Source organism: Centruroides vittatus, unplaced genomic scaffold (genome assembly GCF_030686945.1).
Source record: "Centruroides vittatus isolate TY-2023 unplaced genomic scaffold, ASM3068694v2 contig_468, whole genome shotgun sequence".
Classification (NCBI taxonomy): Eukaryota; Metazoa; Arthropoda; class Arachnida; order Scorpiones; family Buthidae; genus Centruroides; species Centruroides vittatus.
This window is the reverse complement of record NW_027122262.1, coordinates 63,454-76,168: the sequence shown is the minus strand read 5'-3', so window position 1 is coordinate 76,168 and position 12,715 is coordinate 63,454. Positions and strand designations below refer to the sequence as shown.

Genomic DNA, 12,715 nt, shown 5'->3' with positions numbered 1-12,715 from the left:
AACATAGTTCAATCTCCTGTACCATAGTTATTTTTTACTGAAATTAAACACTAAGCTCTGTTATTTAAATATAGTGTGAATTAACGAATTCGGTCAGACTCTTATATGCAACATTTTTTTTAAAATTAAAACTAATACGAGTTAATACAAATTAAAAGTTGTACATTGCATACATCCTAATTCTTTCGTACACTGGTACACTGTAGTATACGCGTTTAAGAGTTTTGACATAATATATGGTGCTTATATAATGCTAAACAACAGGATATTCATAAATTTTTTAGGAGTCTTTCAAGTTCTGATATAAAGAGATGGAATAAGACGAATTCCAATATTGATATTAAAATTTGGAAGTTTACTTTTTTCGATTACAAACATAGAAAAATAATAAAAAAACTTCGTTACTTCTTAGCGGTTTCGCCGGGTGCTGTGATTCTGTGTATTCCTCCACCTTATGGCCAAGACAACAATGTCACACAAAAACCTCCAGTATCTACACATTGAATTGTTACAATGTGCGAGTGTGTATTTTTAGCTTTTGTGCGATTTTTCTAACAGGAAAGGTTTGTTATGTGCTTTAGTATTAATAAAAAGCTAAAATTGCCGAATAAACCAATTTTTCTGTAGCTAGTTATTACAACTAACAATTCTTAGCAGAGACTTACTTTGACAGTGCTTCTAGAAAGACGAAAACGAGACCTAAAGTCCATATCGCTATACCGAGGAACAATATTTTCCACATAGTCTTCTATTTTGGCTTTTTCGATTTTTCAATTGCAGCAGCATATAGAAATGGAATATCCTCGTTATCTTTGGTTTTTGATTTAAAGTATATGCAATTTTTTTGACGAGGAGTACTCAGCATTAAGAAAATTATACAAAGGGTACACAGATGTCAAAAGTTTGGGAAACACTGCACTAAAGCAACATGAACTTTCAGTGTTGTTGTTAGAGTTTAATCCACAAAATACGATGTGTCCAGCATCCAAAACGGCTTCACCTTTTACAAGACAAAGTTTCCTGTCGCCGATAGTCTAGAATTTGACATAAATTCAATGATTTGTTCTCCATTTGGTCATCGCAGTAGTCGTCACCGATGGAAACTGAATCGGCTCAGGCATTGAACAAACGCATGGTCGGTTCCTTACCTGTTTCGGCAGCCATCTTGAGCGCCCTCTGTCGGATTTGGCGCTTGCCCATAAAATAAAAATAGCAAATAAAGAAAAAAAAAATATCAGAAATTTCTTAAATTATTTTTTTTTAAATTAATTCTATTAAAGTGGAAAAATAAATAACTGTTCAAAAATTTAAAAAATTAACTTTAAGATTTTTGGCTATATTTGGGAGATATTATAGTTTGTTTTAACGTGGCATTTGGTTATTAGTTTCTCCATTTTGGTCGAGGTAGAAGCGGAAATATGAAGTGAGAAATTATTTTTAAATCCGTTTTAATCTTATTTTAAATGTAATAATATATTTATGTAATTTATTAAATTTTTTAAAGGGTCGAACTGTGTTCGTTTAGTGGGTATAAAATTTATCCCGGCCATGGGAAGAAGATGATTAAAACCGATGGAAAGGTACAATGTGGTTTTCTATATTTTAGTTAATGGCATCAATCATAATGCATGTAACATCACAGATAATTTGTATTTAATTTTTTGACATCATTTTTTACTAATGAATCGTTTTCTGTATATTTTGAGACATGTTTTGAGCACGTGATTGTTTCATATTATTTTCAAGAATATAACATTATAGTTGATTTTGTCTCACTCTTTTTTATCTCAACATTTATGAATACACTGCTTATTTAGGGAATAACCGAATTGCCTAAATAAACAGTATTCTTAAATGTTGATATGTTTGTGGAACTAAGTTTAGAATTTGCATACAGTGGAACCTCGGTATACAACCTTAATTCATTCCTGATGTTTGGACTTATACCAAATAGGACGTATACCAAACCAACCTTTCCCATAAGAAGTAATGTAAAAATGATTAATCCATGCTCATGTAAAAAAAACCCTCTTCATATGATATATTAATGGGGTTGTAAAATAATTTAAACATTGTTTGAGCACATTAATAAAAAAAATAAATTTTATTATAGATTTTTAAAGTTATTATAGTTTATCTATATATATAATCGAGACGAGTTGTTAATAATAATAATAATAATAATAATAAGCACAGAGCCCAAACAGTTAGGAGTTGAAAGTTGAAATTTGGTACACAGTTAGGGTACGTCATGAAAACGCACACTAAGAAGGGATTTTTCAAAATTCCTCCCCACGGGAGAGGGACAGGATTAAGTCTTAACACTTCCATCAACAATGGAAATGTTAAGAGCACAAACGGTTAGGAGTTGAAAGTTGAAATTTGGTACACAGTTAGAGTACCAAAGTGTTAAGTAACGGTGATACTGTGAAGTATCAATGGAGAACAAGAGAAAGCGACGTGCAAGATTTACGGGCTCTGGAGAAAAAAAAAAGAAAAAGAGTAATATGTTAGAACACATTTGATTTTCAAATTTAAACAAATTAGTTCGTTTTTCTCGATCTTTCTTCTTTAGAACATCCAATGAAAATCGAACGATATAACCAGAATACGTCGTGAAAATCGAACAATATTAGAATATTCGATTTTCAAATTCGACCTTTCTTTAGAAATACTTAGTTCGTTGATGAAATTACTCTTTTTCTTTTGTGACTATAACGTAATAATCTTAATCTTCGCTATCGTTACTTTTGCCCGAGCAACGCCGGGCCTACCTGCTAGTTGTATTATATTATTTAAATCATAAAATCAAATCAAACTTTCCTTAATAGTAATAATCTGTTTAGAAATTGATTAAACCCCTTACGCAACGTTAGCAGATTTAATGTCTTTATTTTTCACGATTGTCAATATCGTCGTTCTCCGAATACGGTATGCAACAGCTAAATCTCGAACACCCATGCCACCTTCATATTTCTCAACAATCTCTTTTTTCAGTTCCATTGTGATTCTAGTCATTTTTTCAGTTTTCTGTCGCTTTTCATTTGCCTTTTTGCAATTCATGATTAATAAAAACAATAAAATTTTACTTACAAATTAAAATCAGTAGAAATTTAACAAAGTTATAAACTGTGGGACCACAAACGTCTAGTCTGGTCTAGTACACTGATAGTGCTACTTGTTCATAGATGGCGTATATAATTGGATTAAGTCGTATTCTAAAGCAGACATATACCGAGGTTCCACTGTATTCCTATTATTATTAATTAATTTCTTTTTGCTAAATGTGGAATAAAGAAATTGGAGGGATTTTTAGAAAATGATATGAAGAAAATTTAGAAGTGTTGTAGTAACCATGGAAATTGTATCATCTACAATATATACTAAAAGCATTCAATATATTTTGCATGTTTATGCTATGATTACAATTTAAAATAATAGAGAAATCAAGGAAATGCACGTTTCTTATAATGCTATATTGAATTTAAATGTTATTTCACAACATATTCTCACCAGTACTGTTAATAAGCACTATTGCAAGAAAAAAACAGTTCATAGTATAAGTAAGTCTGTAAAACATAACACGAAAAGTTATTTTTTATTGGATGGGATCTTAATCCTAATGATTGAGCTTTAACTGCGCTGCAGCCCATTGTCATAGGTGAATGGCAGTCTTCAAGTATTCTATACCAAGCTTATGATATCAAATATTTCTAATACATTCCTCAATTAGTGTTTATTTTCAGGCTTCTCTGCTATTCTTGTGCCTGTAATTTGCCAATAGTTCTCGGTAGGATTGAGATCATTACTCATCTGGCCAGCTTGGTCATCTGATCTGGATCTCTTGTAGAATTTTTTTTAACTTAAAAACAATTTTGTGTGTTAGTTTAACTGACAATAATGCTAATAAACTAAAAAGAAAGAACATGCTATACTTTTTACACTGTGATGCAGCACAGATTCATTCTAAAACATGCAGAATTTTGACATCACAAAATTGTTTCTTGATTGTTGGAACTAGATAAGCAGATATGTTTTTGTAGCACTTTGCATTTAAACACCCATTTATAAAGTTAGCCTGCTGATAACTTTACTGAAAAGACATCACTCACCATTTAACTCACTGGAAACTTTACTATCTGCATCAAGCAAGTTCTATTGTAGGTCTTGCCTTTTCTATGCTTAACATAGAATTTACCATCAGATCCAGGCAGATTAAATTTGAATTTATCCAAAAACATCAAATCCCACATGTTAACAAATTAGTCTGCATGCTGTTTAGCCAGATTATCTGCAATTCTTACACTTTACTTCTCAGTATCGACTTCTTATGTACAGTAATGATATTCAAAATAGTTAAGAAAGGGTTCGCTAGCAGAAAATTTTTCCCTGACAATCACCGACAAACAATATGGAAGTTCTGGCTAGAAATAAATACAATACCTTTTCTTGCGATATATCTAATAATCAGTGGCGTATTTGGAATGGAAGGGGCCTGGGCGAAGACCAGGTAACAATAGTATATTAGTGCTGTCAACCTTTTTTTTAGGCAGAGAAATTTTTCACCCCGAATGGCACTGCTGATAATAGACAGATGTCATCATCTCTCAAAATACAATATCCTTTTTATTCTGCTGTCCATAGTCCAACACGTGTTCCACAGCCATCTTGTATTATCTCGCACGCGTGAGATTGTGGGATCTCTCTTATGACTGGATCTAGTTTCAAGAACTCTCTTGAATCGGTCAAGATTAAAACGGTCGAGAGAGATCGCACCAAGACATAGTCCCTGACCTTGCTCACAATCTAGATTGAAATGCTTGGTGCGAATGGGGTATAAGGCTCTACTTTAGTAGTATTACAGAGTATAATACGTATATTTTAATATATTTAAAAAAAAAAAACAAAACCACTGAGAAATGTTCCATGTGTTTAACAAGGTTCGGAAAACTGAAAATTTTAACAACGGGTTCGGCCGAACCTGTGCGAACCCGCTGAATATCACCACTGCTTATGTAGACAGTAGACTTTTAATCCTGTCTTGCACAATTCATGCACTTTTACATCTGTCTTCTACAAAGTCAGTCCCAAAAGTAGGAGTACTGATTTTTTATTTAATGATTTAATGACTGTGCAGTTTAATACATCATTAATTGGTATTTTCATGTTGCTAGATATCTTAGCAGCCTTTCTATAGTCTATTTATCATAAGTTGGCACGTACTGTAAACAAAGATTTTGTCATATCAATCTGCTGGAGATTTCATTGGTCAATCACAATTGGAAGTGGCTAGACACGTGTTGACCAGTTAAGCTCCTTTCTCTGCACATGTTAAAGTAGGTCAGAGTGGTCACAACAATTTAAAAATTACCGAGGTAATACAGTAGAGCGTCGTTTATCCGAAAGCCCGTCAACCGAAAGCTTTCCAGTCAGACTGTGTTGTAGTATCAAAAACGTTCGATTCAGCACATTAACTTCTAAAGTATAATTTTTTGGTTTAAGAAATAATTTTTAACGATACAATAGCCTTGATTATTATAATAAAAATTTTCGTTAGGCTTAACACATTCACGGCATTATGAGGCACATGTTACTTGTATGGACATGTCTAGTTAGGACGACAGACATAATTGCTTGTTTTTTCTGTGGGGTGGCACATATGTTTTGATAACATTATTCTACAAATATCGTACTTGATATATCGATATTATTTTATTATGTGCAATAAGATATATTAATTTAATAGTACGAAGCACGGGTGACTCGTGCCGCCCTGTATTAAAATAGACTACGAGTCACCCATGACTCGTAACGCCCAGCAGCTGCCTAAATGTTTATCTACTGACGCCATGTGCCAATGTGTTAAAATCAACGAAAATTCAATGCAAAGCGACACTCATGCAATGGAGAAAAATTTCAACATGGGATAGGTTAATATATTTTTTCGAACATAATCGGTTATCTGAACAACCCCAGTCCCCAATTGATTCGGATAAATGACGCTCTACTGTACTTACAAAGGTTATTATAGCCAGCCTACTTTAACACTTTTATGTAACCATTTAAATATAGTTCGTCAAAGATTAATATTAAATGTATATTATTAAGACTTAATTATTTTTCATTTTTTAAAGTATGTCACTTGAATGTATGTCATAAGATATTTTGTATATCTTAAAAATTATTAATTCTATCCTGGGACAAGCAAAAGACTGGGAAATGCAAAACCCTAGTAGTGGGCATACTGTATTTATAGATGAAAATTCAAATTATTTTTTAATTTGAATTATGAAATAACAGAATAGAGAATGTTTGAATGTTGTGATTACTTTATATTAGTTACTGTTTTCGAAAGATTTTTTTGTGTGACTAGCAAACATTACTGTCAGAAATAAAATAAAATGACATTTTTAAAGTTAATTAACTATTATTTGAGTTATTTTTGTTCAGACAATTGTTTTAAATATGTTATAGATGTACAATAATTAAATTTTCTGGTATTTTTTAATATACATTTCTAAAATTGTTTTTTCAACCAGACTTTCCAATTTTTAAATGCAAAATGTGAAGCTTCACATTTAATGAAACGTAACCCGCGTAAGATAACATGGACAGTATTGTATCGAAGAAAGCATAAAAAGGGAATAGAGGAAGAAGCTGCTAAGAAGAGAACCAGAAGAACAACAAAGTTTCAACGTGCTATTGTTGGAGCTAGTTTGAATGATATTATTGCTAAGCGTAACATGAAACCAGAAGTGAGAAAGGCTCAGAGAGAACAAGCAATAAGGTAATTAAGTTATTTACTTTTAAGCTGTAAATTTTATTAAAATAATTGAAATATTTTTATAATTAGGGCTGCGAAAGAAAAACAGAGAGCTTTGAAATCTCAGAAGAAAGTTGTTCAGGCTCCTGCAAAGGTATTTTATCATTTGTTTTACTGTTACATTACGGTAAAAAATTAAAATCAGTTTTTTTCTTGATATTTGCTGAATTTCTAATTACTACAAACTTAAACTAATGAGTTGCCAATTTTTTATCTGTTAGTGAAGCGATTGATTTTTCTTACACTAATGATTTTTATTAGCCATTAATTAAAACATGTCATATATTATAACTGTAGTAGAATTTACAATAGAACAGAATAATGTCAAATAGTTTCTTAGAGCATTTAGTGAGATTGCATTCCACAGTTGCTTGGACGTACTCAGTGGTGATATTCGAAATATTTAACAAGGGGTTCGCTAGCAGAAAATTTTTCCCTGACAATCACTGACAAATGAAATGGAAGTTTTGGCTAGAAATACAATACCTTTCCTTGCAACCATATATCTAACAATCAGTGGCGTATTTAGAACGTAACGAGCCATGGGAGAAGGCCAGGTATCAATAGTATTTTAGAGCTGTCGACCTTTTTTTTTCAAGGCAGAGAAATTCTTTACCGCAATATGGCGCTTCTAGAAATAGGTACATGTCATCATCTCTCGAGATACATTATACTTTTTCTTTCCCTGTCCATAGCCCAACACATGTTCCACAGCCATCTTGTATTGTCTCGCGCGCATGGCATTCTGGGATCTCTCTTATGACTGGATCTACTTTCAAGAACACTCTTGAATTGATCGCGATTAAACCTTGTTTCAGTCGAGATTGAAACGGTCTAGAGAAATCGCACCAAGACATACACCCTGACCTTGCTCACAATCTAGATTGAAATGCTCGGTGCAAACGGGGTATAAGGCCCTAGTTTAGTAGTATTACAGAGCATAATACGCATATTTTAATATATTAAAAAAAAAACCCCACTGAGAAATGTTCCGTGTGTTTAACAAGGTTCGGGAAACTGAAAATTTTAACAACGGGTTCGGGCGAACCTGCTCGGAAAACTGAAAATTTTAACGAGTTCGGCCGAACCTGTGCGAACCCGCCGAATATCACCACTGGACGTACTTATTTGAAGACATTTATCAGAGCTTTATAATAAACAGAAGTATAAAATCGCATGTCAGTGATTAACAAAAATATTCCTTTTTGTAATCAAATATTGTTATATATCAATCATTCATCAGCATTTAAATCTATTATTGATTTAACAAGATTATTGAAAGGGATGATGAAGAGTGGGATACAGATATTGCTAATGTTATACATTTAAAATAAATTTTGGTTTAATTTAAAATAATTCAACCAGAAAGGACAAATATGTTTACAAAATAAAAATAAAAGTAAATAATCATTCATTGATTTTTTTTTTTTCTTTTTTCTTTTTAACAGCAGCAGAAGTTGGCTCCTAAACAAAAGGCAGCAAAGCCTATTCCTGTGAAAGCTCCCCGTGTTGGTGGGAAACGTTAATTATTGTTAAAATTATAAAGCACAAGAATAAATAAATTTTGTGTATAGATGAAGTTGTGTTTGTGTATTATTTTGTTTAACAATTTCTGAATATATGCAATTTAAGAGTTGCTGAAAAGTATGCAGAATAATCTGTGAACATTTGAAACTATAACTTATACAGCTTAAGATATAGAAAGACAATAGTGGATTATCAAGAATTATAATTTTCAGTGTGTATTGTCATTGGCTGTAATTTGTATGCTAAAAATTTAATCCTCGATGAGTTTTGCTCTTATGACTAAGTTGTTAAGTGAGGGGCTTAATTCTTTTTATTTATTCTGGATAAAGAAAAGGTCTAAAGGAAACTCTAACTCAATAACTTCATTTTAATTTGCATCTCTTACATGTTACAGAACAAAAAATACAATCAGCAAAAGCTATAAAAATGACGTGCTAAAAACATTAAAGTCCTTTCATAAAAAAAGACATTCAGATTAATATTTTAGTGAATCCTTCAAATGGATGCACAATACATTTCCACTTATAAACAAAATATATAGTTTTAGAAATTGTGAATACTGACAGACTGCTGACCTAGGCTAAGCAGGTCTGCAGTCTGTCAGTACAGGCAAGATTAAGCAGGGGATTTCCCATGTGGGAGAGCTGGTTGTAGCTGGTCCCAAGTGATTGAATGAGGAGTAGCTATACAGGTATACCTCGAGTTACGTCGTTTGTCAAAAAAGTATATGGAAAAATAAAAATCAAGTTTAAGTCAGTTTATTTGACTTTAGATCCGTCCGCCATAAATATTGAAGTCATAATATCACTAGAAAAGCGTTGAAAGCACATAAAATCATATTAAAATATGTACATTTACAGTAAATGTTAATACAATCATCATAAATCCTAGGGAACAAATCATGAAAACATCTGTGTTTCTGTGTTGTCTTATTTAGTGGTCTAAGTGCTCATTATTGGCATTTAGTTACGACATAACTCGTAGTTTCTACTTACGTCGTAACTACACAAGTAAATTCAACTTACGTCGCCTCTCCTGGAACCAATTACCAACGTAAGTCGAGGTATACCTGTATTGACTTTGAATTTCTCACTGAAAATTCAAGTGATTATTATAATTTAGAAAAATGTAAATTTGTTTAATGACAATTGTTGTAAATGATTTAACTTGATTTTTACACAATCAATTTCAATAATACAGTATTAGGAATGCTATTTTAATGTATGGCTTTCCATACTATTCCAACATTTTCACATGTGCAATCTTAAACTTAAAATATTTGAGTTGGCAAATGTAACAAATTTATAAAAGAATACATACAACAAACAGGATGAACATTAAATTTTTAACACAAAAACACATCGATTTAGTACTAGTTTTATTATAAAAAAATATAGGCAATATTACTGCATATATTGCTATTGAATTTTCTATGGCAATGACAAAAGCAGTATGTAAAATAAGCTAATAAAAATAAAAATGAAAGTTAATATTTTTGATGGGCCTTTTTAATCATGTAAAAATAAAGCCCCTTCTTGTGGGATGAGGGAGCAACTTCAAAACTTCAATGGAGATAATTTTTTAATTTGAAACAAATCGATGTGAAAATATATTTTTAATTATTTAAAAATTAATTCAGAAATCGGGCTCTTAGAAACATCTATTTTGAAATCTTGTTTCAATTAATTACCTCTCAAAAAGTTTATTTTTATTAGCCTGTTATCTTTCAAAATGTGATAACTATAGAAAATTATTTTCTTCAAAAAATATTCTCAATAAAACATTATTATTTTTACCTTCCCAGCTGTTGTAACAGAGGGAAAGTGTGGCAACCAGTCAAAAAATGACCCCAAGATTTTTCATTTTTGGACTCAAATCTCAAAATGTCAAGGGAAACAAAAAAAACTTTGAGGGTTTTCCTGTGTGGGAGGTATGATTTTGTTCAATCTATTTGAAGCTTAATAACTCGTGTGCTGTGCTTTTTGTCAAAAATTTTGCAGGGAGGTTTGTTTATTAGAGGAACTGATGCTATTAAATTTTGGTGGGTATGGAGATAAAGGGAGTTGTGTGTCATAGCTCGAGTAGGGTCGGACTTAACAATTTTACTCATTATTGGGGATGTGTGCTGGTTGCCGGAGGTACTGGTGAACTTTTTAGCAGAGCTTGTCGTGTATCAGTGAATTGGAAAACTTTAAATAACTGAAACATGGTAGATTTAAAGCCGCGGATATATGTAAATAGATTATCCTTGGATTTTATAAGGTGTTTATTAATAATTGCTGGGATTGGATCAAATCCAGGACCTTTACCTTGATCTCTGCAAGAAATGGATATACAAGGAAGGGGACAGGATAGACCATGCAAGGATAATACTAAAGAAAAACAACTAAAGGGCTTAATTAGTGAAGATTATCATCAAATAGAGGAAGAGGTCAGTAGGAATAGTCCTAAGACATCGAGAACAATGAGAATTTATGATTATTTTTCGATACATTATGAGATTCAGAACCAAAAGTACTGCAGTGGACTCAGTACACATTAAAGTCTATATACAAGGTGCGTCTGAAAAGTTTAGTGAATGGTCCCAAAGTTGAATAACCGTGCTGATTAGATGTTGCGCTCATGCAGACGTAGTGAGAGACTTGCCAACTAATGTCCCCTAGCATCGAAATCACGACAGTTAAACAAGTGCGAGCAACAAACAATGCAACGCAGTCAGTGTGAAAAGGAGTGTCACTGTGAAATGGAGCAACATGTGAACAAGTTTTGCTTCAAATTAGGCAAAACAGCAACGGAGACACATGAAATGTTAATGGAAGTGTATGGTGTGGAAGCAGTGAGTAAAAAGTGTGTTTTTGAATGGTTTTAAATGCTTCAGAGACAGAAAGGAAGATGTTGATTGCCTTTTTCGACAGTAAGGGCTTGATCCATCGTGAATTTTTATCCAATGATACAACCATCAACACAGAATTCTACGAGGGAGTTTTGAAACGGCTGCTGAAATGCATCTGGTGACTTCGGCCACAGTTGTACCAGAGTGGACAGTGGACTCTGCTCCACGACAACGCCTGTCTGCACACTGCGAGCCTCATACGGCACCTCCTCGCTACATGCCAGGTGACAATTCTTCAACACTCTCCATATTCTCCAGATCTGGCACCTGCAGATTTCTTCTTGTTTCCCCACCTCAAAGGAGTCCTGAAGGGCCTATGCTTTTCCAACATTGTGCAGATCCAACGTGTGACAACGGTGCTTCGTGCGATACCGAAAGAAGTGTTTGCTCACAGCTTCCAGCAGCTGTACAACCGATGTCAAATGTGTGTTGTCGCTAATGGCGATTACTTTGAATGCCAGTAAAAGTATTTTGTTTGTATCTCTTGTTTCCTTTATTTTGTGAGACCATTCACTGAACTTTTCAGACACACCTTGTACAATCTGATACAGGACAAATTTGCACAGTCCATATTGAAATACAAGGAATTAAAACCAAGGTCAATTCATTGAAGGAGGAAAATAAATATTTTCATGGGGAGCTGACAAAACTGTCCCAAAGAATAAAAGAGATGGAAGAAACATCCAAGAACGACGACCAAATAAAAGGTATGTTGGAGTTTGAAATAGATTAATTGGTTAATGAGAGGAATAATAAAAATATCATAATTATAAATTTCCCATTTAACCATTTAAAATTTCCAATTTAACATTTAACTTTGCCTGATTGTGCAAAGGAAATTAAACAGTTTGTAAATAAGGAATTGGGTATAACTAACAGCTATATTGAAAGTTTGGTAACTAATGGTGAAATAAAACAGATAGGGACTCAAATGAAATTTTCACTACATGATAGAAATTTGATTCTTAAAGCATTTTGGAAAAAGAAAGGTAATTTTAGCAATGAGAGGAATAAAATAATTTTAACTGCAGATTTATGCAAGAGATCAAGATGGAGAAGGAAGAAATTATATGCAATAATTAAACAAGAAAAACTCAATGGGAATACAATAATTATAAGAGATGACTATTATATACAGCAGGGATGGGCAACCTTTTTCTATGTAAGGGCCGCATTTTAAGACTTTTGAACTGATGCGGGCCGCATAAAAGAGAAAGAGGAAAAAAAAATGTTGGTAAATCAGAATTATTTATTCATATATAATATTTGGTTAAATATTCGTCACTGCTAGTTTTAAATTAGTTTCCATGTGTCTGTAAGCCGGTTTCTTGTTTTAATTTTTACTAAATTCATTGCGGGAAAAACTATTCACATACATAAGTTGTAAAAATAACGTTTGAATTTTTGCTGTATACTTCTTTAAGCTGGGAAATTGATATATTTATTCACATTTTATGCATCGCGGACCGCAA

At 32.7% G+C, this 12,715-nt stretch overlaps 1 protein-coding gene and 1 long non-coding RNA gene across 2 annotated transcripts; one reads left to right on the top strand and one right to left on the bottom strand.

Annotated features, from left to right (window-relative positions):
• The first annotated feature begins 1,355 nt into the window (after positions 1-1,355).
• RpL24 (ribosomal protein L24) lies at positions 1,356-8,402 on the top strand. The gene is made up of 5 exons (XM_067273236.1): positions 1,356-1,423; positions 1,505-1,580; positions 6,540-6,787; positions 6,854-6,917; positions 8,272-8,402. The coding sequence occupies exons 1-5, from the start codon at positions 1,419-1,421 to the stop codon at positions 8,347-8,349; spliced, it is 471 nt and encodes a 156-aa protein (XP_067129337.1). The 5' UTR covers positions 1,356-1,418; the 3' UTR covers positions 8,350-8,402.
• A 297-nt stretch (positions 8,403-8,699) lies between these two features.
• Positions 8,700-9,268, bottom strand: LOC136977694 (uncharacterized). Its single transcript, XR_010881127.1, has 2 exons — positions 8,958-9,268; positions 8,700-8,909 (listed from the first exon to the last, which is right to left on the bottom strand). It is a non-coding gene; the product is annotated as an uncharacterized lncRNA (long non-coding RNA).
• Between the last annotated feature and the right edge of the window lie 3,447 nt (positions 9,269-12,715).